At 37.6% G+C, this 25,886-nt stretch overlaps 1 protein-coding gene across 4 annotated transcripts in view; it reads right to left on the bottom strand.

The window, feature by feature from the left end:
• IFT88 (intraflagellar transport 88) overlaps positions 1-25,886 on the bottom strand; it is a 64,303-nt gene that overhangs the window by 25,310 nt on the left and 13,107 nt on the right. The window contains exons 1-18 of one of the 4 annotated variants that reach the window (XM_071554223.1): positions 23,843-24,053; positions 22,861-22,954; positions 21,881-21,943; positions 21,080-21,136; positions 19,340-19,393; positions 18,981-19,044; positions 18,836-18,905; positions 17,756-17,846; positions 14,489-14,593; positions 13,317-13,419; positions 12,551-12,665; positions 12,219-12,450; positions 10,663-10,733; positions 9,892-9,978; positions 7,286-7,385; positions 2,303-2,389; positions 957-1,041; positions 175-283 (exon numbers count right to left, since the gene is read on the bottom strand). In XM_071554223.1, the coding sequence (XP_071410324.1) occupies positions 175-283; positions 957-1,041; positions 2,303-2,389; positions 7,286-7,385; positions 9,892-9,978; positions 10,663-10,733; positions 12,219-12,450; positions 12,551-12,665; positions 13,317-13,419; positions 14,489-14,593; positions 17,756-17,846; positions 18,836-18,905; positions 18,981-19,044; positions 19,340-19,393; positions 21,080-21,136; positions 21,881-21,943; positions 22,861-22,954; positions 23,843-24,006 (1,751 nt within the window). In that variant the 5' untranslated portion in view covers positions 24,007-24,053. Of the gene's footprint in view, positions 1-174; positions 284-854; positions 1,042-2,302; positions 2,390-7,285; positions 7,386-9,891; positions 9,979-10,662; positions 10,734-12,218; positions 12,451-12,550; positions 12,666-13,316; positions 13,420-14,488; positions 14,594-17,755; positions 17,847-18,835; positions 18,906-18,980; positions 19,045-19,339; positions 19,394-21,079; positions 21,137-21,880; positions 21,944-22,860; positions 22,955-23,465; positions 24,054-25,886 lie in introns of those variants that run through there. The other 3 variants (XM_071554213.1, XM_071554230.1, XM_071554238.1) reach the window with 3 other exon arrangements.

Raw genomic sequence — 25,886 nt, forward strand, 5'->3', positions numbered from 1 at the left:
ACTGGAAACGTTCAAGAAGGTTTAAGTTCTGGTCTCATTTTCACAAACATCATTCTTACTATAACGGACACCACAGTAAATTTCTAAGTCACCCTGTCATGGTTGAAACACGTATTTCAGACTAAATGAGTTTAGTAAAACCACCACTCCTTATCATAATTGAGAAAAAGATACATGCTTGCTATCTGGAAAAGGACTTGGGCACTATTTGGAAGGATTGCATGGAATTTCAGAAAAAAATCCAAGGCTTCACCTATCCTGTTTAGCTTCTTATATGCTAAACCTAAAAAAAAAAAAGGTTACAGTATTAATGAAGTGAAAAAAAAGACTACTTTGGCATATTGACTTGATAGAATAACCAAGAAAATCAAAACAGGAACACAGTACTTGGAGGCATTGACATTAACAGACTATTTGTGAGAGCCATGCTTGTAATTCTTACCAGCCAGCATGACCTACCAAACTGATAAACACAAGGAACACGAACCCAGTCAAAGACCAAGAACATGTGTAATGTTTCTTTTTGAACAAGGTGAAGGACAGAATGAGGAGAAATCACTCTAATGGTTTAATAATACTAAAACTGGTATACTTTTAGTAGATAGTATAAATTTCTTACTCTTCAGAGTAACTTACTCATCTGCAATTACTAGTTCATGTAGTTAACACTGGGATTTATTTTGCAGAACAGACAGGAAGTACAAGTTAATACCTTGCTATAACATAAATTACTCAATAAAACAATAATTATTCACATATATTTCTACATAAGAACACTTTGAAAAATAGATTCTCAGAAAAAATTAATGTTACCTTTAGACAAAAGCTAAATCACAAAAGCACCTATGACTTACCAAGATTATAAAGTGCTTCAGTGCATAAGGAATCATTCTTGAGAGCTTCCTTATAAAATTCAGCTGCTTTCTCATAGTCTCCATTTGCAAAAACAGTATTACCTTTGTTAGTTAGGGCTGCGGGATTGTGCCTATCAGAATTTACAGCTAAATCTGCATAGTCAGTTGCTTGTTCCAAGTCATTCCCCTGTATGAACAAAACACAACATTGTGTTAGCCAATTGTCTGTCAATTTTCTTGCAGCTGTGGCTTCTTTTAGGAATTACAAAAGGTTGAGAATGAAAAAAAAAACCAGATTACAGAATCCAGTAGGCTGGAAAAGACCTCTGAGGTCATTGAGTTCAACCTATGACCCAACACCATTTTTGATCTCTTCTTAAACACCTCCAAGGATGCACAACACCTCCATCACCTCCCTGGGCAGCCCATTCCAATACCTAATCACTCTCTCTGTAAAGAACTTCTTCCTAATGTCCAACCTAAACCCCTCTTGGCGCAGCTTACAATTGTACTGTCTTGTTCTACTGCTGGTTGCCTGGGAGAAGAGACCAACTCCCATCTGGCTACAGCCTCCTTTCAGGTAGTTGTACAGAGCAATAAGGTCTCCCCTGAGCCTCGTCTTCTCCAGACTAAACAACCCCAGCTCCCTCAGCCTCACCAGTCCCTTCACCAGCCTCACTATCATTCTTTGGAGAGCTTCAGCACTTCAATATCCTTCCTAAACTGAGGGGCCCAGAACACAGTACTCAAGGTGTGGCCTCACCAACACAAAGTACAGGGGAAGGATCACTGCCCTGATCCTGCTGGCCACACTATTCCTAATACAGGCCATGATCCCATTGGCCTTCTTGGCCACCTGGGCACACTGCTGACTTGTGTTCAGCTTCCTGTCAGTCAGAACCCTCAGGTCCCTTTCTGCCTGATTCTTCATTCCTAAAATATTTCTTTATATATTTGCATAAGGTAGATCATCTTTTTCCAGTTTCAGATAACACTTGAGATGTGCCTTGCTGCTTTGTCTAATCTAGTCTGGAAATTTTCTTTTACAGTAGCATTTCTGTTAAAAAAAAAAAAAGAAGAGTCCCCATACCCTACAAACTTCATACACAAACACCACTGCCTAAGCTACATACTTTAAGTCTTCTGACATTCAGCCTGGGTCTCCAGGATCCCTGTTTTAAATGCAGCCCCGGAGCTTCTGCACAAATCCCACTGCAGGCACACTACTGCAGCCTGGGGCTCAATCTCACTTTTCCTCCCAGCAAGAAGACACAAAAGGATCTGATCAAAACTTCAACTACAGCCAAGAACTGGTGTTCAAGAGTAACTCCTCTAACCGTTTCTTCTTCTTTACCGAGATTATTTAGACAGATATAAAATCTACAGAAAGACAGAAGTTGCTACGTAAACTGCAGGTCTTACCTGGTTTTGTTGAAGCAAACACTTACCAAATAGTAAAGGCATGAAAGGTTTGTTGCAGCTGCGCTCTTTACTCTGCTATCCTTTTTTACCAACATTTTCAAAGTCTCCAGTGCCTAGAAGTAATTTGGAAACAACTTACTTCCAACTGAAGCAAACTAATTCCAAAATCCTTTCAGAAAGTTGATAAAACTTCACAGTAACAAACAGCTGAAATTATCAACTCATACACTCACATACCTGATAATTAACTAGAGGTTGTAACACACACTTAATTTAAGCATGTGCATGCAAAAGTATATCTGCATTATACATAGCTACACTGATATCTGACAGCTCTATACATATAAAATACAATGTTAGATGGTTTGCTTTTAATCTAGCCAGCTAATTAAAATTCTCCTATTTTCCCAGTTCTTTAAGTGAACATGAGAGAACTGACATTAAAACCCTTATTAAAAAGCTAAAAAAGAACATGCTATATAAAAAATACACATAAGAGCACAGGACTGGACTTCTACTTGCAGTTGGTTTAGTAAGATTAGTAATTGATATACTAAGATGGCAACAACTGTCTAAGTTCAGGAAGTACTCAAATGTGAAACCTGAGGCCAAACAATTTTTTAAAATATTCTTACATGAAAACTAGATTTCATAAACTTCAAAATAAAGATGTTTGCAGACAAAAATTAAACACATTTAAACTATGAAAGAAACTTTGAAATAAAAGGCAGCTTCTTCTTTTCATTGACTATGAAATAACATTTGTAACTACATTTAGCAGACTAAATGATTAAGAAAATGTCTTCTTTATGTAAATATTTATATTAACTGCAAAACTGATAGAATGTCCCAGTGAGCCCAGCTCCATCATTATTACAACACAGATATGGCAACCTCAATTTAGCCATCAAAACTAACAATTCAAACGTTTCCTTCTTTCTTGACATGAAACATATCAGCTGCTATTTAGGTATCAAAGTGAATGCATGATACTGTGTGTCAAATGCCAAAATAAACATAAAGGAAACAGGTTTTAACTGACTGTCATACATACTGTTTTTACAGTTACCCCACACAAAACCCATGACAGTACTAATGATGTGTAAAATGACAAAGTATCTGCAGCTAAATGTAGTTCATTGATTTAGTCAACTACATTCCACCCAGGAACTATGAACTGCTAATGATCCTAATACTCTCCAATAATAGAAAATTCTCTATAAAAACACCAATTTCAATCAAGAAAAGCACTTCAAAAGTTAGGCTCTAGATTTTGTGGTCTCAGAAATGTAGGAATTGTAACTATGATAGTTTTAAACTTTGTGACTTTCTCCAAAAAGGGAATGATCCCAAATATTTTCAGACACAACGCTACTATATCTGAGGTACTCTACTCTTAAGCAAAGGCTTGCTTCTTCATGGAATTTATTTTCAGTGAATTTAGAGCTCTACAGTTCAAAGTGACTTTCTGAAAAGCCATTTCCCATTGCAGCTGATTCATTTACTTTTGCTTTTACTGACAAATGACACTTCTAATGATAAAGATCAGAGAGGAAGTGATGTCCTTTTCATGTATAATGAAAAGTTCACATGAGTCTGAACTCAATTCATATACTGGTCATTTACCAGTAAATAATGCTGCAGGTCTCTTGAACCATTTCAGCAATTAAGAGCCCTAGGATTAAAATCCATGGCAATATTCCTTTTGTCTTTGCAACACAGCACTGTCTCATCAGGTACATTTGAAGATTTCTAAAGAACTTCTAACTTTTTAATCCCAACAATAATGATTAGATTCAACAGTCATAACCCTTACTGTCCAAACTATTCTTTGTGACATGCTTCCAATGTACCTAAATTGTTTGCTTACAGAAGTTTAACTTCAAAGCAACTTGCCTGACGCAAGCAGGGTGTAGATGTTAAGGATCTGCATGGTTAACCTGCAGAATTTTGTTTTAAAATTAATTCACAAAGAATTACCATCAAAATAGTAAATTCTTGAGATCATATGACTGTTTCCCTACCTGTAACACTCTCACCCTTCAAAAGCTAGCATCAATAAAGCTACCAGATTTGCCCAAAATTTTCCAAACTCTCAAACTGCTTTCTGATCTCAGAAAAGCTATCAGTGTGCTGGTTTTGTCTGAGATAGAGTTATTTTTTTCATAGTAGCTTGTATGTGGCTGTGTTTTGCTTTTATGCTGGAAACAGTGTTGGTAGCCCAGGGATTTTTTTGTTACTGTTGAGCAGGGCTTACACAGAGCTGAGGCCTTTTCTGCCTCTCACCCCACCCCACCAGTGAGTGGATGCAGGAGGAGCTGGGAGGGGACCCAGCTGGGACAGCTGACTCCAACTGACCCAAGGGATATTCCAGACCATGTGGCATCACGCCCAGTATATTAAGCTGGGGGAAGGAGGAGGAAAGAGTGGATGCTCAGAGAAGATGGCACTTGTCTCACCAAGTCACTTTCATGGGTTGAACCCTTGCTTTCCTGGGGATGGCTGAATATCTGCCTGCCCACAGGGAGTGGTGGATGAATTCCTTTGTTCTGCTTTGCTTGCATGCACATCTTTGGCTTTACCTATTACACTGTCTTTATCTCAATCCAGGAGTTTTATCACTTGACCCTCCTGATTCTGTCCCCCATCCTAGCAGGGCAGGGAGTGAGCAAGTGACATGTGATGCTTAGTTTCCAGCTGGGATTAAACCACAACAGTCAGATATGCAGTATAACAAAGGGTAACTCTCTTACTGTATCTGCAGGGAAAGAGAAGAGGACAAAACAGACAGGAGGAGCTGCTCAGAAAACTAGAAAAGCTTAACCATGAAAAGTAAAAGAGGCTAAAGTTAAGCATGTGGCCCTGTGTGCACTCCCTCCAAGCTGTGGGAAGGTGAAGGACCTTAGAAAATGACAGAGGTATTCACAGGTTCAGATGTAATTCTGCTGTATAAGGATCTCTTGTACTTCTTGCTACTCCTGCAAACCTGGAGGTTGCTCTAGTCCTTGTTTATTAAACATTCCTATCACTGAATGTACAAATCAGTGCATGTTAGAAGCAAACTGATCAAATCTTGTCAGATATCTGAGCTTCTTTTTGTTTAAATGAAGCTGTTTTCACATTTCAAACCAAGCTTTTTCCACAAGCAAATAAAAGATTACATTACAATTTTGATGAAGACCTGGTATTACAAATTGTCCCACAGCCCATAACGATTAAGAGCAAAAAATTGCATTTGTCTTTAAATAAAACACAATAAGAAATCTGCACATTCACTTCTTTTAATACCAAAAACTTAAACATGGCAAGCCGTGGCATTAATTTATATACCTACACTGGAAAATTATATGCACAGAAAAGCAAAGCTACAGTTAACAGCCTCCTGTGCTTCTTAGAAAGAGATTGGTGATGATTTTTAAAATGAAGGCCATTCAGCATAAAATTCAAAGGCAGAAATTAATCTAACTAGTGATTGAGCAGCCAGCTGGAGAAGTATCTTACCTACATATATATACAGAAATAATTTCAATATAGCCAGAAGTTATTTCACATGTATATTTAAAAATACAACAAACCAATTAAAATGAAACATTCAATAATGAGCATGATAAAAATTATAAAGTCATAATGATTTTGGTAGATCCATTTTCTGAGCTTCTGCTAGCTATTGAATTTTGAGCAATGAGCTGTATTTTATTTAGAAAAAGCAATACTGTATCTTTTCTATGACCTTCCTTATTTGATAATACACATTGTGGCTTAAACTGCTATAATATCTTCCCAATACTGGTGATTCACTCAGCTCTCTGTGCCCTCCAAAGAGGCAAGCGTTTTTATCAGAGATGCAGAACTGTCCAAGCTCTTGAGCAGATGCTTAATTTAATTTCAGTTTGTATTTCAATGGAAAAATAGGAGGGCCAACTAAAGTATAAGGACAGTTTACAGTATTTTAGGGAATGCTTAGTATGTGGGGAACAGTGAGAAGACCAGAGCACAAACATTAAGGACACATATGAGATGCAGCTACATATGTTTTGGTACTACAGTCAACCTGAGAGAAAGATTCAGCTCGTATTAATGAAAACATCTCCACCCTGATTAGTGATGCCTATGGGGTTTTTGATTTCCTGATTTTTTCATTTTTATAGATTTTAGAAGTACTTGTAACTGTAGTAAAATGTAGGTTTAATGTGCTAATATTTCTAGCAGCTTAAGTTCAATGTTTATACATGCCAACCTCTGCCACATATCAGTAACTCAAATTCTTTTAAGTTGTTTAGACATCTTTCCAAGGCAGAAAACTGAAGAACATCAGAAGGCCTGCAGAACAAGACATAAACATTAAACCAACAACCTTGTGTCTAAGAACACTGGAAAACCTCCAAGAGCCCTACTTGTGCTGAGGAAGACAAAAATGAAGAACAGAGGATCCCACGGACCCCAGACTCAACTCCTAAGGAGGTGTGACCAGAAGCAAGATGGGGCTGGACCGAGAGATGTGTGAACTGGGGATTGGGTAGACCATATTATAAAAACCATAGAAATCGGTGTTTGGGGGCACATCAATATGTATTCCTGTGGGCCCTTGGCCTGATATTAAAGGACTTTCACTTTTTCTCTTATCCCACACTAGCTTGGCTCAGAGTCCTGTTTTGTTGGGGTCTCTCACGGCATCATTAGCAACAGGCTTTCCAGGCTCTATTGACTGTACTAACTGCAGTCCCACTAACTGTAATGATAGCTTGGACTCTCACTGAAGATAACTAAATTTAGGTGTCTTGATTTTGAAATGAAGTGCATTCACTCCAGCTCCTGTGGCAGAAGTTTCTTTTAGATAAAACTCATCTCTTGCCAGCGTTTTTACAAAGCGATTTTACTCATCAGCATCAAAATAATTATTATATTTCCATAAACCATTCTTTCCCTTGCCAAAAAAAATAGGCTGTGGCTAAGAAAGGTGCCTTTGCAAATATAGTATTAAAAAGTACTAATGTAAAAGGTTACTATACCTGGTTAAAATTCTGCTGCCTCAAGTAAGTAGTGGCTTTATTTATTTCCAGGTCATTGGCTAACTCTACATACTGGGAAGCTTTTACCACATTAACACACCTGCAACAGAAAGCAAGCCATGAACAAAATGCACCTGTGCAAATCCCTCCAGTTATACGCTTTTGCATCTAATTTGCTTTCCAAACTCAGTTTTTCTTAGCTAATCTTTCTTTACAGAGCCAAAGAGCACTGATTAAAAATATTTGAGAAAATACTTATATCCACAACCTATAATATACATACTATAATAATAGTATCTCTGCTATATTTTTTTAAGTCACCTGACTAAATATCATTTTATTTTTCATCACTGAGTAATACTTGATGTCAAAAACTCACTAAGAGAATTTTTCAAATTATTTTCTTTGGATATATTCCATACAGTCATTTTTTAAACCTCGTCTCCCGTTGCATATATTACCAAACCCTTAAACCTGATTGGTGAACAATCTGCAGAGACTGTAGATTGTGTTCCTGAGCTATGTAATAATAATATAGTCATAATAATAAACCTCTTTCTGGTCATCCTCCAGTTACTTGTGGCTTAGGGTCTTCTGCAAAGTGAGTGCAGAACAGAGTACAGCAGACAGTTAAGATGTTCTTTCACAAACAGTTGGTAATTAAGCAGAGTAAATGAAGAACTTGCAGGATGCTTTCTTAATCCCTTCCACTATTTGTTTAACTGGTGGAGAGCTGCCTTCTTCCCTTCCAACAGCTGGCTACATTGCCAACAGAAGTCTAATGTAACCAAGTGCCTGCTGCTACAACTAGGTCAGCACATGGACAGTCTCCATCCAAATGCCTTCTATGTCGGAGGAAAAATTATATTAAACCCCAGTAATTTCTTCTTTTATTACCAATGTCTTTGCAAAGTCTAAAATTATTTTCAACTGCTACTACTAACATCTTTTAATCATAAAATGCAATGAGATCTAACTATCCAACTGTTCTTTATGGAATACGACAGAATAGTCCGAAGATTATGTCACATTTTAAGTAAGAAGCTAAGAAATCTGAAGACTATTTGTCCTCACTTTATTTCTTTAAAGAAAATTAATCTGATTAAAAGCACATTTAATACTCAGAGGACTCAGACGTTTGTAATTTGAAAAACTAAGCTCAAACTGCTGATTAAACTTCTTCACCGGGCTTGAATACCTCAGCCTAAAATAAAAGAGTAAATCTGTCCTGATACGAACAAAACAATCCCACATATCTCACCAGAAGTTGCTTAATTAGCCAGAACACATATGAGAGTGTTACTACATGACAAGTATTCTGTGGATAGCACTAAAGAAACAGTATCTGACAACCTTTTCCAGTTTTCCTGAACAAAACACAAGACACAGAGCAAACAAGTATGACTTACAAATTATGTACAAACAAGTATGCTAACAAATTATAAAGCAGCAAGCTAATTTTCACAAGACGTACTGTTTAAGTTCTGACAATTCAGAATGGCAGAAGTAGTAAAATTGTAAGATTATAATGATTATTAAACCAACACCACCTTGTGGACTTTAATAGATAAAACACATTTGTGTGAGAGATTACTTCATGTTAGCATAAACAGCTTAGTAAATTATAATTATAGGACATGCAAAATTTGAAAATAATCCTAAGAGGCAAAAGACCCAGGTAAAGGACAGTTGTCTTTTCCCAACAAATGTCTTTCACTACTCAAACACTGAACACCTGATAGTAATGTTGTACCTGCAGACACACAACTTTTGTTTGTGTACATGGTATTATCCAGTATTATTAAAAATACAGAAATGATGGAAGTCCTTATAATACAAAAGTAAAGTAAGTTTAAAATACATCTTGAAAAAGTTATACAAATAATTTTTATACTGTCATTATAATAAGTGTGTCTATTTGATTTTGTTTTAAATAGAAGAGTACTCTGCTGTGAAAAATACCACAGAAAGAAAAAGCTAAGCTGTAAATCGAAAAATAAAGTCCAAATGGTGAACTGTATCAAGAGCTTATCCCTGTATATATTTATATAAATGCTTAAGAAATGGCAGATTAAGTTTACATTTATAAAGTTTTTAAATGAAACCCAAATAAATCTTTCCAATAAAAATTTGGATGCCAGTGTTTTATATAAATGAGTCTATGGAGTAATAAAAACTTGCTAGGCAACCAAGTTTTCATTATGCTTCCTTCAAACTTAGAGTAAAGAGTAGTGATCATTGTTTTCCATGAGGTGTTTGTTTACTGAGACTTTTAAAAGCTTTACAATTTTCAAGTTGAATTTTCAAATTCAATTGAGCTTTTAGAAGCTCTTTTTTTTGTGAATACAGAATGGTGCAAAATATGTATCTAACAGTTGAGTTTCAGTGATAAATTAAATTTTTATCACAGAATAGACTAATACTTCATTTTGTTGTTCTCCATAGCATTATGGAGACAAACTATAAAAAGCCTGGATGCCACGTTTGAGATGCGGAGCAGATGGTGTTTCCCAGGCTGTTTACATTTGTGAATCTGGTTTCATAACCAGCACAACAAAAGATTGACATATAGTTTAGACAAAAAGAAGCCCCAACTCGACCCTTACCAGTCATAGCCTACCGCAAAAGATGTCTCGATTACTGGTGCAATGAGTTTGGCAGCTGTCATGATGTATTCCTCTGCCATGGATTTCCTAAGGAAAAAGAAAACAAAAAAAAACACAACACAAAAATATGAAAGAAATTCTCCATTGTGAGGGTGGAGAGGCACGGGAACAGGTTGCCCAGAGAAATTGTGGATGCCCCACCCCTGGAAGTGTTCAAGGCCAGGTTGGATGGGGCTTTGAGCAACCTGGTCTACTGGAAGGTGTCCCTTCCTGTGGCAGAGGGGTTGGAACTAGATGATCCTTAAAGCCCTTTTCAACCCAAAACAATCTATGTCATCATTTAAAAAACATGTACAGAAAAAAAAATAACCAAAACTTGTTCTTGCTTCTTCCTCCACTCAGGACAGTCTTAGAAGTCAATCTAACCAGCTACCTGTATCTTGATACTGCCCTATATCTTGATAAAGCTCTCAGTTTTTCCTCTTTTCCTGTCACTGCACTGTAATTTGTATTTTGTAAGTTGTATTTTTAAAAAAACTCTAACACTGCAAGTTTTAAGCAGGGTAACCCAGATCATTTGGGCTAGATATTCTACTTTAGTGCAGTACAACAAACTGAGTGATCCAACTGGTTCTTCTGAGTGTGTTCTTTCCAAAGAATTATGAGACCACTTTTGTAACAAGAGCTGCAGACAGGTGAGAAGACGGATAATCCTTTCAGGACCTAAAATTCCAGGCATCACAGTCAAAAAAGAATAGACTCCACCATTACCTCTCACGTTCCATTTGGCTTATACTGTCATTTTTAATGGCTTCAAGAAGTAAATTCTTATGTAGATCATCCTGAAGGGGGACAAAATAACTGCAAATTATGCCAGTACACAAACATTTTACATATTATATAGACAATATGACTGCAAACATAAATCGATGCAAATTATATATGTCTATAATGTCACTTTCCACATGTGAAAAAGCCAGCTTAAGTTTAAAGTAGTTTTCTACTGTAAATATGAAATTTGGCATTACAGCTACTTCAATTGTTTTTCTGCTCATGTATGTTGTTACAGCTCACGTTAGGGTTGTTCACAGATGTAGTTCATGTTGTGTATATCAGACTGGGAAGGCTGCAGACCACAATGAGATTCCTCTCATGCTTAAAAATAAGCATTTGCTGAACTGCTTTCAGCAGATGAGGACTTGTGCTACCTCCTCATCACAATAACTCACATGATCATCTTATGATTTCTATCACACATCTCCAGTTAGCTCTAAAAGAAGCAATGCAGGTATGCTATGTAGCCACCTCTCCCTCATTTATTAGGCATAGAGCATAGATTTATACAAAATTAAGACCAGAGGGAAACTGTGATCTTTTCTCTCACCTCTTCATAACAAAATAGAGAATTTGGAATGTATGTTAAAACTATAACTTCCCTATCTTTAGAAATAACTACAGTCTAAAGGTTTTATTTCAATGACTGACTTTACACAGTCTTCAGTTAATTCAATGGTTTAATGATCCTTACTGTTACATAATCTCTAATGAACTATATAAAATATATTAAAATATATATAATCAATAAATATAAATCTATATGCTTCATAAATTAAATATTATTTGCCTATGCTACAACAATAGGAAGCAACAGCTACTCTTAAGTTGCTAACGGTTTGAAGATTAATTATATATTTGGTCTTTAGGACTGAAAATGGAAGCTTTGCATCATTGAAAACAAGATTGCTAGGAGATGACCTTTCTAAAAGAGACCCTAAACCTATGAATTACTTTTTCCTGATTTTAGCATCATAAGCTGCTGGTTTCACAGTACAAAGGAAGCCCAGTTTCCAATCAAGTCTAATAAACAAAAATAAGCATCTGCAAAAATCACTAAAATTTTCTCCTGTAAAATAACACTATAGTATTACAAGTTTTACTAGCACTCATTTGAGAAAACTTGGATTACCTTACTCACATTTTATCTTATAAATATTTTATTAAAATTTTACATAAATGAAGAGGGTAAAGCAGTAAGTGATCCATGTAAGTAAGCACGGATGAATTTCAAAAAATCATTATGGAGACAATGGCGTGGTGTGGATTTTATGCACATAATATCTTTTGAGGAAAAAAGAATGTGAATGTTCTCTCATTATTTTACACTTCAGAGCAGTACTGCCACACTAAATTCATGTTGGAAAAAAAAGTTATTTCAGATACTTAAATACGTATCCATTTACATATTCAGTACGGTCCAGACATTCCATATCTCTCCCTCTCTGTCCCAGTTCATTATATAAAGACACAGTTTATTTTTTCAAACTTACATTTAGTGAAATGTATTTGTCATCACAATCCACTTCCACAGGAACTGCAATCAGTTTTTTGAAGGCATTCTTCATTTGCTCACCATCTCCAATAGCAAAATAAGACAGGATCAAGTTGAAGCCTGCCTTCAGATTTGGGGATATGCTCATTATGTCTTCAAATGAAGAAATGGCATCAACGTATTGGCCAGTTTTAATAAATGCAACTCCGATATTTTCCATTATTTTTATCCTAAGTAAAGAAATCGGGATTAGGTTATATATTTTAACTCCCAAATCATATTGTATCCAAACCCTGTATTTCATAAGCAGGCCTCCTAGAAGAAACTCACCTCATCTGTTTGTGGGCACTGGTGATCTGGTCTAGAGCCATACGGTAGAATTTGATAGCTTTGGAGTAGTTCCGTTGTTTGAAATATATATTTCCCATATTTACCTTCAGTATACCTATCAAAAGAAGGCAATGAGTTATAACATTTTTAAGTTGTTCCAAATTGACAGGGTAGAACAACAACTTAAAAAAAATTGTCTTCATTACAAGATACTAATATCCCTTTAAAGCAACACTGTATAGAACTGCCTTCTGTGAATTTCACCCAGGAGAAAATGAAGTAATGATGAAACCTAGAATAGAAATATAATGCAAAATGTATTCTAGCTTTGATTATGAGCTGAGGGATGACGTAGAGATTATTTATAGTTCTCTCCAGGAAGACAGCTGCGAGAAAGTACCTTTGAGAAAAATGCACTGTAGGAGTCTAAAGGATGTGCAAAATACTAAAAGAATCTTTCAGGAGGGAAAAGCCAAATCAAAAGAGAAACAATTAATATTAGAGCAGACAACATACTGTGTGTGGTATGAAAAAATTATAGATTTGGCTTTATGTTTAGCTTAGTCTATGGAAAGAAAAGACTTGGTAAGTTGGCATAGCTTAATGTGGTTTGCCTCTCCGAGTGAGAGACAGTGAGTTTCTGCTGTCCACTCTGACTGGCTGACTGACTCTGAGGGCTGAGATCTCTGAGTCAACACCATGCAGATGCAGCACTCATTCTGAATGCTAGACTTCCAATTTTAATCCACCTTGGAATATAACCTACCTCCATTGGTGAACATCTTATTCTTCACTATAACTTCGTAAGTAGTCAGTGCTTCAGAGTACATTTCATTAGCGTCATACTGACTGGCCAGATTGAGAAGAACCTGTAAAAATTGAAATTATAGGTACAAGAAAATACATTGTTCTCTCAACAGTAATAAACTTGAATTCATAATAGATAATTTCAAATTAATTTTACTTTGGAAGTATTGTTTTTACTGGTTTTAAGCTTCCCTTCCCGTGTTCCTTTGTTCTTGCACATTGACATACAGGAAACAAATTTACTTATTCTATGTAATTCTTTTATTTTTTTACATAAATAACTACCATCAAAGTCATATTAAGTATGCTTTAGAAGAGCTTTAGAAATAAGTAAACACTATACTATAATACAAGTTTATTAAAAATATAAGATCATTCTCAGAAACTGTGTGTAATTTATGACACATGGAAAATGGTCCTGCTGCCAGTGGTCACTCAGTTTAGAAAGAGAATTTTTCTAAACTGCTGTTTCAAAACACAAGTTCTGCTGGAGTCAGGTAAAGTATCTCTGCATTTTACCCCCACTTTTACCCCAACCTTCACGCTAAAATAAATTACTAGGTCTGCCTAATTCAATATATTAATGTTAATAGTTGTCTCTACAGCACTGCCTGGGGTACAACTTTAAATATCCCTCAAGTACTTTTATTCATGTTGTATCCATTAAAAAAAAAGGCCTACTATTAGTTTGAAAAACAGACTATATGTCTAGACACCTGCTTTAAGATTCAGGAATATTACTATATCCTATTTCATGTAATACATTCTCTGTCACTTTATGGTTCAATTTAAAGGCAGTGTCCAATCTTTCCTGTTTTCTTCTCTTGGCATGTTACATTTTTGAGACTATTTATTTTTGAAGTACAGGATTTACATCTGTTATGTTTTGACAAGCAAGTTTTGCATATGAGTAGATAGCTGGAGTGGATATTCATGGGCATCCTTCCCCACTTAGATTGCCTGGGAATAGACTTGATAACATAAATGGATCTTCTCTGGTACACTGCTAGGAGCATTATAACACACACACACACTTCAGGAAACACTGAAATATCCGTTCAGAACACTGTTTTATCTGTTCAGAAGGCTTTTTAGCAACATTTTACTCATTAAAGATTTCTAAGCACTTACTGAGAAAGTGAGGTCTAAGTTGATATTTTCTGGAGGAGCAATTTGTTCACGTTGTCTCAACAATTCTCTTTCCTGTCTTCCAGCCTCTTTTGCTTTTTCCAGAGCCTTAAATAAAATACTAGAATTTAAAAGTGCCTTGATTCTTACTGACCCAAGATGACACAAATATATTCGAAGCACATATGAAGAGAATATACTCATCTCTATTTTCTTTTGATGCACACACTGTACCAAATGCCTGAAAAATGGCACTATAACCCAAAAAAGGTGTTAGCTGTATAATTTTAGAAAAGTACAGTCACACACATACATATGCCACAAACATCGGATTATGGTGATCCTAGAAGATTATTCCAATTGTATTAATCATAGAAAGTGCACAGAAATTGGGGGTGGGTGGGTGAGGGGGAGTGGAAGGAAAGCAATTAGGCTTGGCATGCTTCCTTACTGTAGAATCCCAGTGTAGGAAAGTGTTGGAGGGAAGAAAGTGAAGGCAGGAAATAAACATGCATGTTATAAACATACAAAGGTATCCTGTACATACACCTTGACTATTTCTTGATGCTGATAAATTGCTTTCCCTTTTTATCTATCCACAGTGGTATGTCACAAATATGTGTCTGATTATAACCCTCTGCAGACTGGTGTCAAGTGCCTTTGCACAAGTACTGCTGTGGGTCTAACAAGTGCCACTGGCAGTCCTGTATGGCTCCACAAGGGCACAGTGAGAAAGAAAGTTACCACACCAGGCAGAGATCACAGAATCACAGACTATTCTGAGTTGGAAGGGACCCACAAGGATCATCGAGTCCAACTCCTAAGTCAAAGCTCCATACAAGGGATTGAACCCATGACCTTGGCATTATTCCAACCAAGTTTTAATCAACTGAGCTAATGCAGGGAGCTATCTGGTAACCAGGGGTGAAGGAAATACTTCAAAGTACAGCTTGATTCTTAATCCTTATGACAGAAGGCAAATCCAGCTTGAGCCTTTTAATGAGCTGGCAACTTTGATGGCTTTTGCAGGAAAATAGATATTCTGCTGGCCTTGCCAGAAACTAACACAAATATCCTAGAGGACCATTGGAATGATCTGGTATAATCTTACGTAAAAAACAACCTTTTGACATCAAGAAACAAAGAACATTATTGACGATACATGCAAGGGGCTCAAGAAAAATTAATGAAACAAGTCAGCTCATCTCCTAGTGAAGGTGAAATTCAGACATTATAACAGAAGTATATTGGAATAGGTCTCAGTTTAAACTGAGATTGGACGTGGCACCGAGTGCCATGATCTGGTAAATGGACTGGAGTTGGACCAAGGGTTGGACTTGATGATCTCGGAGGTCTTTTCCAACCCAATCGATTCTATGATTCTATGATTAAGGATACTTGTCCTAAATGAAGATAAAAAAATGGATAAATGTCTTTCATACTCTCTAATCAGAAGCTATCAGCAGCAGGAAAAATTGTTTTATTACAAAAGGATCTTTGTTAGCTTGAATGGTGGCCCACTCCAGCCTAAAACCAGACTTGAGTCCATTTTGTGACTCATAGTTTCCCTACTAGAAGCCTTCTTGTTTGCTCCCCAAGAAAGCAAACTCCCCATGCTGTGGACTCCTAGGAGAAGATATGCTAAGTGAAACTCTTCTCTCCAAAGGATATCAGGCTATTAGCTGAACAGATAATCCAAAAATCATTGGAAAGGAGTATTGCTGATGTAGCCCAGTATTCCAGATGACTGTTCTACTAAGTGCAAGCATAAAGGGAGTCCTCACACAGTACAGTATCATCCTGACATCAGAACTGTCCAGGCTGACCTATCAGAATCAAGACGATCAGTGTACAGTCTCATGTTCATTTGATTACAATCACTGGAATTGCTGCACAAACTGAAGAAGGGCACATATCAGGCTTTTTGATCAGAGAAACAAGAATGTATTCAGAGATCTGGAACAGCTTTTTTTCTCAAAAGCAATAGATACAATGCTTCTTTGTAACAGGCAAAAATATGTGGAACGTCACCAATCCTGAAACAGCCCTCAAGACAATTAGAATCTTCCAGTCACAGTCTAGTACACTAAATGTCCTACTCTGTATTTGAAATTATTCACTCTACAAAAGACAAAATCATTGATGAGAGAAGTATGTTCTTGCTGTACCAGTTCCAAAGGTAAACTAGGGTCTTAGAGATATTAAAAAACCTAAAATCTGAAATGCTTCCTAATGAAACACTGGGTATTTTTCTACAAGCAAAGGGCAGAATGTCTCATCTTCAGGAGGCCTGAATTAGGCCAAGAGATAACCGTTTCTTAAAAAATCTGCCAAATGCAGCTAAAATTGTAAGGATAACATATGTAGGCTGATAAGCAGCATCACACAGGCACACAGTATTGCCTTGCATAAAGGAGCTAAGGAGGCTTACACTGTGTACAGAGAGCACCAGGCAACATACAGTCCCTTCAAATAAGAAAGTTCTCACTGTCACTGGGTCCAGTGCGGCTCCTGAGAGCTGTATGAACTCTAGATCTCAATGCAAAGACATTTGAAAAAACATCATTTATCAGCAGATGGACTACTGCAAACCTTAAGATACATTAAGATAGCTGATGGAAGATTAAATGATGCTGTACCTACCATGTTTCATAAGACCTGAGGAGGTATTTGAAATTGTCTGAATCAGACTACAGATAGAAAAATATTCCTTTGTGTCAAACAGAAAGGCAACATTTATTAGAAGTGCTAATTTGTCCAAACAGCTTGAGGTCTCCAATTACATCTATACTAGATGTAAATCATATGGGCTAGAGCCCATTACTTAGCCACTACTCACTGGAACAACATTGCTATAGTACATGCTACAACAGACCAAATACATTCAAACTGCCTACTGGAAATAGTTTCTTATCCATAGTAACCTTCAACCACATCTAGGAACTGTTGAGAAAAATCCTAGCTAACTTTGGCCAAAACTGTGCCACTATGATTAACTGATCAGACCCATTTGAAGAGGCCAGTGAAGAGACGGAGGGAAGGGTATTTCTGTAACACTGAAATCTTAACAAATACATATGCCAGAAAAAAAGCTCCTACCTTTTCTTTGGTAATACAAAGTATCACTAGACCAGAAGAGTCATAACAAAACTAGAATTAAAACGATTTTCATCATTTTAAATGTTTTAACGTCAGTCAGTTTGAAACACCTAACTATACAAATTGATCTTCACACAACAGTAGAAGTGAAGTGAAATCCAGAAAAATTACCAATTTCAAGTCTCCACAGCTGTTGGCAATGCAGCTTTCTTCAACCAGTTCATTCACCTTTTTTTCCAACTGCCTCATCCTCTCTTCTGGACTGAAAAAAAGGAAATAATAAAGGATCAACACTAGTAACATAACTGCAAACACTAAGCTTTTACACATAATTCATATTTTTATACCTTACTCAATAAAACAGAGTAGTGATATTCCACATGTTGCAACTAACTGGTTTTCCCATCAAAGAAAATACCATGTGAAACCACACCAAAAGAAAATCCTCCAAAGATATCACATTCACAGTCTCAATTTGAGAACAGAAACCTAGGAAAACATAAGTCCTCTTAAGAGAACAATACAGACAGGCAAATTTCATGAACTCAATTTGTTCAGGAGAAGTAACAACAGAACAACAGATCAGCTTTCAAATCAAAGACGTAGTGAAATGAAATAACACATTAAAAGCAATTAATTGAACCTTTACTTGCATACATAACTCCAAAGTATTGCTTGCAAATGCAGGTTATAACAAAAAGTTGTTATTCATCTAGATTTTTTTGCCTGCTAAATAATCAAATATTTCGGTAGGATTCCCTATTCCTATAGAGCAACGTTTGGGGAACACAACTTTTGTATTGGAAAGCTCAACCGCACTTTCTGGGTGAACTCCACAACATCTGCAACAGCATGCAAGTTTTACCTCAAGTGCTAAGAGAGAAACAGCAGGTAAATTCCCCCAAGTTCTTCTGAGAGAGCTGCAAGAATCATGGCACTCCTTGTCTGTCACACACACTTCATGATCCTCCACAATTCTATATAATAGCATTTGTGTGGCAACAGCTACATTCAGGCTGCTGAGCTATTTAGAACCAGCAATCGCTGAAATCAGATCTTCCTGAAAGTCAGTGCAAGATGTTGTGGGAAGTCAGCTAGCCACATGTAAACTGTTTGTGGCATTATTTCACAAAGTTAGGAGCTTGGCCCCTCAAGGTTTTGTAACTGCCTTGATGTTTCTGAACTCTGTGCATGGTTGGCTTTCTGTTGCTGTAAATGCTTCGAAATAATTTAATGCAAAACTGAACAAACCTGTCTGAATTTTTCTTTTCCAGAGGTGGAGCAGGACCTCTTACTCGGCCAAGAGAATCAAATGAAGAACCTGCAAAATTAACAGGGCACTGAAAATTGTAAATAACATCTTCCTGGTGCAGCTGGTGACTTCTACAAGCCATACCTCTCACAGCTGCCTTAGTGTAACCTGCAGCTTGCACTGCTGTCATTGGTCGAGAAACCCCATCCTCAAACAAAGAAGAAGATATATTAAAATTATCTTATTAAAATTATATTGTGGACAATACAGACATCATTTTATGTATTTATAGATATAATTTTTATATATTTTATTATTTACTATAATTATGTACTACAAAACTGTTAAATACAAAAAACAGTTGTTAAACCCGTCACTAAATCGAACATGTAAAATGTTGTAGTATTTAAGCAATAAAAATCTTTTAAATACTTGTATCAAACACTTATCAGAAAAATTCATTGGTCCAAATGAATATCAAATGTGTATATTGAAACTTTTACCTGTATACCTCCTGTCATTGGTCTTCCCATAGATGAAGATAAAGTTGCCTTTGGCTACAAAAATAAGTAAATTGTTTGAAACCAGCATTCACAAAGCGTAAAAAGCCAATGTACAATCTTCTCAACACCGAGGCTCAAAAGTTGAGCTCTCACATAAGTTCACAGCAAAGTTCCCATTTATGTTATTCATAAGCAATATACTGCCAGGGCCTGGCACATTAAAAGATGTTGAACACTTCTGTTAGCACAAATTTACAATAAAGTTTTTTTAATGTATCTGGATATTTCTGTCAGCTCTTTTATAAAGAAGTACATAGAGGATTATTTGAGGCAGCAGTACTGGCCATTATTAAATTACTGACATTACTATCTTTAAATTGAACAAGTAATTTACACAAAATACTTGAGTAAAATTCTGAGTAGAGCTGTTAAAGTCTGTCCCTGTATTAATCTCTTAAGTTATACTTTCATGCAGATTTATTTTATCATAAATGCAGACACATTTTTAACTGCCAATGGATATCTCTTCAATTTCCTGAATGATACAAACTGTTTTTCCATAGAAGTGTTACAAATGTATAGAAATACATGTGAAATATTTATTAGCAAGGGCTAAAGTGTGCTACAAATACATAATACAAACAGGGTTTCAGGCCATGAAAAAGTATTCCCCTACTTCCCACTCAGAAGCCTGTGTTTTACTATTAGACTCACAATCCACACACATCATGATTGTTTTTCATTTTTATTGCTAAGGATGAATCTGTATTAGCAAGAATTATTGTGTAGAAGAACAAAATCTGTCGAGTGAAAGATATAGTATTGTGGAGTGGACAATGCCTTGGAAGTTTCTTGCTCTACTGCCACAGATAAACATCTCAGCCTTTATTATCCCAAGGAAGTGCATTTTTGTGCACTCATTTAACAAGACAGCTTTTTCTCTTGCAGCTTGGTACTACACTCAAGATCTGCAAATACAACTGCTAAGAAAAAGCATCGTCAAAAGTCTGAACAACCTGATCTAGCTGAAGATGTCCCTGGCTCATTGCAGGAGTGTTGGCCTGCCTGATCTTTAAAGATCCCTTCCAACCCAAATTCCATGATTCTAACACATCCAAAACAGGTAATAGGCAGTTCAGAGTAAAGGTGGTACTTCAGTGACATAATAGAATTTAGGTGTTCTTGAACTAATTGCATAAGAGATCTACAGCCCTTTTTTCTTTGTCATAAACTTAAGGTAAGTTATATCCAAGAGCATTGTGTTTTTCATATTTTACTGAGTCAGGCGAACAGGTCTAAAATTTATTAGAATATGGTGTTTGTTAAGAGTTAAAAAAGGTTAAGAATACCAAAGAACACAACTAACTTTCTCCAATGAAACTAGAGGTGTTTCAAAGCCTGTTTTTTAAGACTGATTTAACCTTAATATCCATAAAACTTTCCCAAGCCAAAATAACAAGCTATTCTGTTCCCTCTGCAAGAGAACCTGGTTAATACCTTGTATTTTAATGCCTTATGAAGTATGGAAGTAGATTTTCAGTATGTTTTGTGAAAAAGAAAAATGACAGTAACTATGCCTTGACCAAGTGAAGAGGTGTGAATTTAAAATAATGAATCTGTGCATTTCACTTGAATGAAATCCTTAATTAAAAAGAGCTCACTTTGTGCAAGGAATTAAACGGTACATTTATTTTTTGGTAAATGCCATTTTCATTAAGGATACAACAGACAAAAACCTACCCCAAATCCAGTAGCTAAAGGACTTGAACTTGATGTGCCAGGAATTTTGGCTGTCACCTGCATGGCAAAAAAAAAATCAAACAAAAATCTTACATCAATTAACAAGCATATGGGTCAATTATTAGTCTTTCTATATAAATTCCATAGTGATTTCATAGAAATAAATGCTCCAATTGTTACAGAAAGGATTCTCATTCTAGAACCAGATTATTCTGACAAAGAAGTAACAATCAGGCAGTTCCAGCTCTTCTTTAGACATACAGTAAGTACTTCTAAAGTACAGGTACCAACTTTACACTTGGTTTTGAAAACTGATCTAAGATTAAGTCAAAGCAAGATGAAAATAAGGGAATTGACATTAATTACATTAATGAAGGAAAAAGTTATCAGAACAATAAATACATGTTTTTCTACACTCCACTCTCTAGTATGTATTTCAACCTTGTAACTGTATGTCAGAGCCAGTAATTCTATGTTTGGAATGTTAAAAAAAGTCCTTTCTGAATGTATCATTTTGCTCTTGAACAAGGCTTTACCTCATTTTATCAAACAGGAATACTTATTTTCAAGCAAAGTTTCTTGTTTGTTCTAGAATAACTCCAGAACTTAATGGAACTCATGGTCTGCTAATTTTTTACTCTTTTTTTCATATAAATAACTAAAATCTGCATCTTCATGTTAGTAGTAGACAAGAAAAAAAAGGTAAGAGGTTCCCAAGATGAATTTGTATCAGTGCCTAAGTTAGAGCTAAGGCTCCAGAGAAGCTCTACATTATTGAAATGTATTTTCAAAGGTACTTACAGGGGGTCTTCTTCCATGACTTGTTCTAGCTGCCTGTTGAAAAGCTGCATCATTTTCTAAATCCTACAAAAGTTAAAATAAAAAATCAACTCTTTTAAAATTACAACACCCAAAGTCACAATTACAGAACTTTTTGACTACTAAAAGCAGACAGGTAAAATACAGTAATTCTTCCCAAAATGCTTGACCCGAAGAAAACTGAGTAACAGGTTTTGCTGACATGAAATTACAATGAGAGTATTTGTCTTTTTCAGTATTTTAGATTAGGAAGTGTAAAACCTCATTATTCTCTGAAAAATAAAAACACACTGAGGAAGCAGAGCTGAAGTAATAAAACATGAACTTTTATTTCCATCCAAATGTTTACTAGTCGTGCTATTTCTGAATTTTAAAATTAACACCTGCCATCCCAATCCATTAAGACATCTCACGTCTCTCAGATCATTCTGCAACTCCCATGAATTTGGCATTCGGATTTCACACAAGATGCCACCTGTCGTGGGTTTGAATCAAATTACCCCATTGTTCTTCCAAATACACCACACCAGGAGTTACCAGAAAGTGGTCTCCAGGGCTATCTTAAGACACCACAGATGCTCTGCTGGTTGCAGAGACTGACAGGATTCCATTCCTCTGTGGGCTTCTCCAGCAGCAGCACAGCAAGAGGTCAATGACCTACTGGCCAATGAGTCGCCTCTTTTGTCAGAAAACTTGCTGCTGCTGCACACAATCTGAGAAACACCACACTGAATGTATCTACAAATAACTCAGATTTTACACTCCATAAATTCTAACCATTACAGCCTATTAGATGCATGCAAATATTTTGCTGGAATAGAAAACTATCCAAGAATTAAACAGTAAATTTCACTTCAAAGTGGTAGTAAACTTGTACATAGTTGTAGCCACAAGTTCTTGCCCTGTATTCCTAAGTTACAAATCTACACATGAGAAAGTTGGGAAACAGCAAATATTTTTACCTCTGTGTCAAACATGGGATTATAATCATTGTAGCCAGAATAGAGATCATCTTCCTCGTTCTCAGGAGCCAGACGCACATTTTGCATCATTTTCCTGTGAAACATTTAACATGCCAAATGTTATCTCAGTGGTTTTACGTAAATCTTTAAAAACGTAAAACACAAATGTGAAGTTTACAAGTTAAAAAGAGCTAGGACTCGCCTATAAACAGTATTAAATGGCAACATTTCATAGAATATTTTGTTTTGTACTTATACCAATTATGAAAACTGTAAACTGTGTTTATCATTAAAACTGAATGATCATAACAAGTAACTGTATTACTACTCTGTAACTGTAACAAGTAACATTATAACAAGTAAGTGTATTCTCAAATGGTATCCTTCCATTGTCAGCTAATTCACGTTTAAGATAACTCTCTCATATTCTCAGGATTGTCTTTATTAGACCAAACAGTAGTTGTTAAATCTAATGAAAGTTATCTTCTCTAGCTTCAACCTTTCCTTCACACGTCCTCATATCAACACAGCCAAAGCCATTATTGATATGAAGATGTGAAGAATGTTGCAGAAAGAATCTGTCATGTATGAAGTATCTATCATACATGAAGAATGTTGTATACAGATGGCAAAGCCAAAGAAGTTTTCAGCAGCCAGCATTAAAGCAGCCCGGGTTCCAAAGCCTTTCTTCTCAAACACTCCACTGCATCCGCCTGGTGGCCTTTCCCTTACGGAGCACAGACCCCTTTGCCTGGCTACTTGTTTTCATGAGAACCCTAAGGCGGCAGCGTTTGATTTCATCAGGAACACGACGTGCATGCCCTTCAGCAAGCGAGCCTCAGGCAGGACGAAGGGCACGGTTCCTCTCCGGCAGCAGGAGCAGGAGGACGAGGAGGAGAAAAAGGAGGACGAGGAGGATGATGTCCCCCCGCCGCGCGCGGGCTCTCCCGGCCTGCGCCCGGGGCGGGGGGCGGCGACGCACCCCGAGCGGCTCCGCCTCGGCGAAAGCGGCGGAGGGCAGGCGACTCCGGGCACCGGCGGGCCCACTCCCCGGCTCTCCTGTCCCAGGTCCTCGGTCCCCGTGCCCCACTCCCGGCTCCCCGTGCCCCGGCCGGCGTTGCCCGGACACGGCGGCGCTCCCCGCATGCACCGCGGCCGGGCGGGGCGGGCAGAGCCGGGGGCGGGGCCCCGGGTGGGCGGTGCTGCCGTGAGGGACAGGCGGGCCGCGGCTGAGCAGAGCAGCCTGCTGGCTCTTTACTGGTGCAAGGGGAACAGCGGGAAAGCTCTTAGAGCGTTTGAGCATACACCTGAACGTTAGGACTTAAAGGATGGGGGTCCCGTGATGTAATGGAGAGCACTCTGGACTCTGAATCCCAAGGACCTGAGTTCCAGTCTCAGTAGGGACCGTCCCCTGGCAGTTCAATGCCTCCCTGCCATCCCATCCCGTCACATCTCGGATGCTCAGCACGGTCGGCCCCGGTTAGTACCGGGTGCTGTGACAGTCCCGAGGACTTCACTGTCACTGTCCAAGCTCGCTCGGCCGTGGCAAATGGACCTCAGGACTGAAACGGTGGGGCCAGTTCTGTGCACGCTGTGCCTGACCTAAAACATCCACTGCGCAGGCTGGAAGGGCACACCCACGTGGGGAGAGCCCTGCCCAAATCTGCGTCCGCGAAGCTGAGCCATTCATACATGCAATTCCCAGAGCTACAGTCCAAAACGTTACAGATCTCGTCTAAAACTACAGACGATTCCCTAGTGCCTGTGGCGTTTGTTTCTTTCTCATGCATCAACCCAGGATAAGTGGTTTGTTGAGTGCAGTGGGCTCTGAATAAAACTTCCATTTCTTGTGTTGAAGGAGTAACCCAGGACAACATAGGTACTAGAATAAAAAACCACGCAGGTTTTTGTCCCCCAAGGGGATTTAAATCGCCAAACTGCAAGAACTGACTTCTGTGAAGCTGCTTTTGCTGTCTAACTCAGCTGCTTCCTGGAGATGTGTGGGCTGTATCCATTGCTTCCAGTTTCCACATAAGATGAACGTCTTTATCTGAACGGTCCATTCACCATGCCAATATTTAAACAAGAATTGTTTCACCATAGTTTATTATAGTTTAATATAATCAGTATTTTAGAGAAGTGCTTCCATGTGAGGGTGGTAAGGTGCTGCCACAGGTTGCCCAGGTCAGCTGTGGCCACTCCATCCCTGAAGTGTTCAAGGCCAGCTTGGACAGGCTTGGAGAAACGTGGTCTAGTGGAAGTTGTCCATGCCTACGGTAGCAGAGATTGGAACTGCGTTATCTTTAAGGTCCCTTTCCAACACAAACCATTCTGTGACTCTGTGTGTTAGATTATCCGTATTTCCAAGATGTGAGACTGTGCTCTAAGGAATAAAAATTGTGTCATGTGATAGAAGTACAAATAAAATTCGTTTCCCCTTTCCTTTTCTCCTAGGGAAGAGGAACACAAACCTGCTGTGAAGGATGGCAGGGTCATCAGACTGCCTACCTTTGCCCATTGGATAAGAAAAACAAGTGGAAACAACATCTGTTGTCTGCTAGGCATTGTTTTGCTGTGTGCAAACGAAAGGCTCTGATGTGGGTAATATTTACTGACTTTAAGGGGAAAATTATTAGCATAAATTAGTTGATGTTTCTGAAACATTAGACATCAATTAAAATTCAGAATGGGAAAAAGAATTCTACTCTTCTCCATAGCAGGGAATTTAGGATTACAGGACCATAGAAGGGACCTCAAGACATCCCGATTATCTTTATACCTAGTTTAAATTTCTTTGTGTTGCTTCTCAAGAGTAATGCCAACCTACCATCATTTTATGGTGAAAACTGTTATTTTAAGCCATAGATTTCCTTGTGAGAGAAAACCAAATCTACTTTGGTAAAGTAAATGGCTTCTTGCATGGTTACCAAATCTTGCAGTCAGCCATGAGCCCCCTACCTGAGAGCCCCTGAGAACATTGGCTTCTTGAGCTCCCAATTATTGCTGGCATGTGGAAACCAAGGTCG

The sequence above is a fragment of the Pithys albifrons genome, chromosome 1, assembly GCF_047495875.1.
Source record: "Pithys albifrons albifrons isolate INPA30051 chromosome 1, PitAlb_v1, whole genome shotgun sequence".
In the NCBI taxonomy this organism is placed as follows: domain Eukaryota; kingdom Metazoa; phylum Chordata; class Aves; order Passeriformes; family Thamnophilidae; genus Pithys; species Pithys albifrons.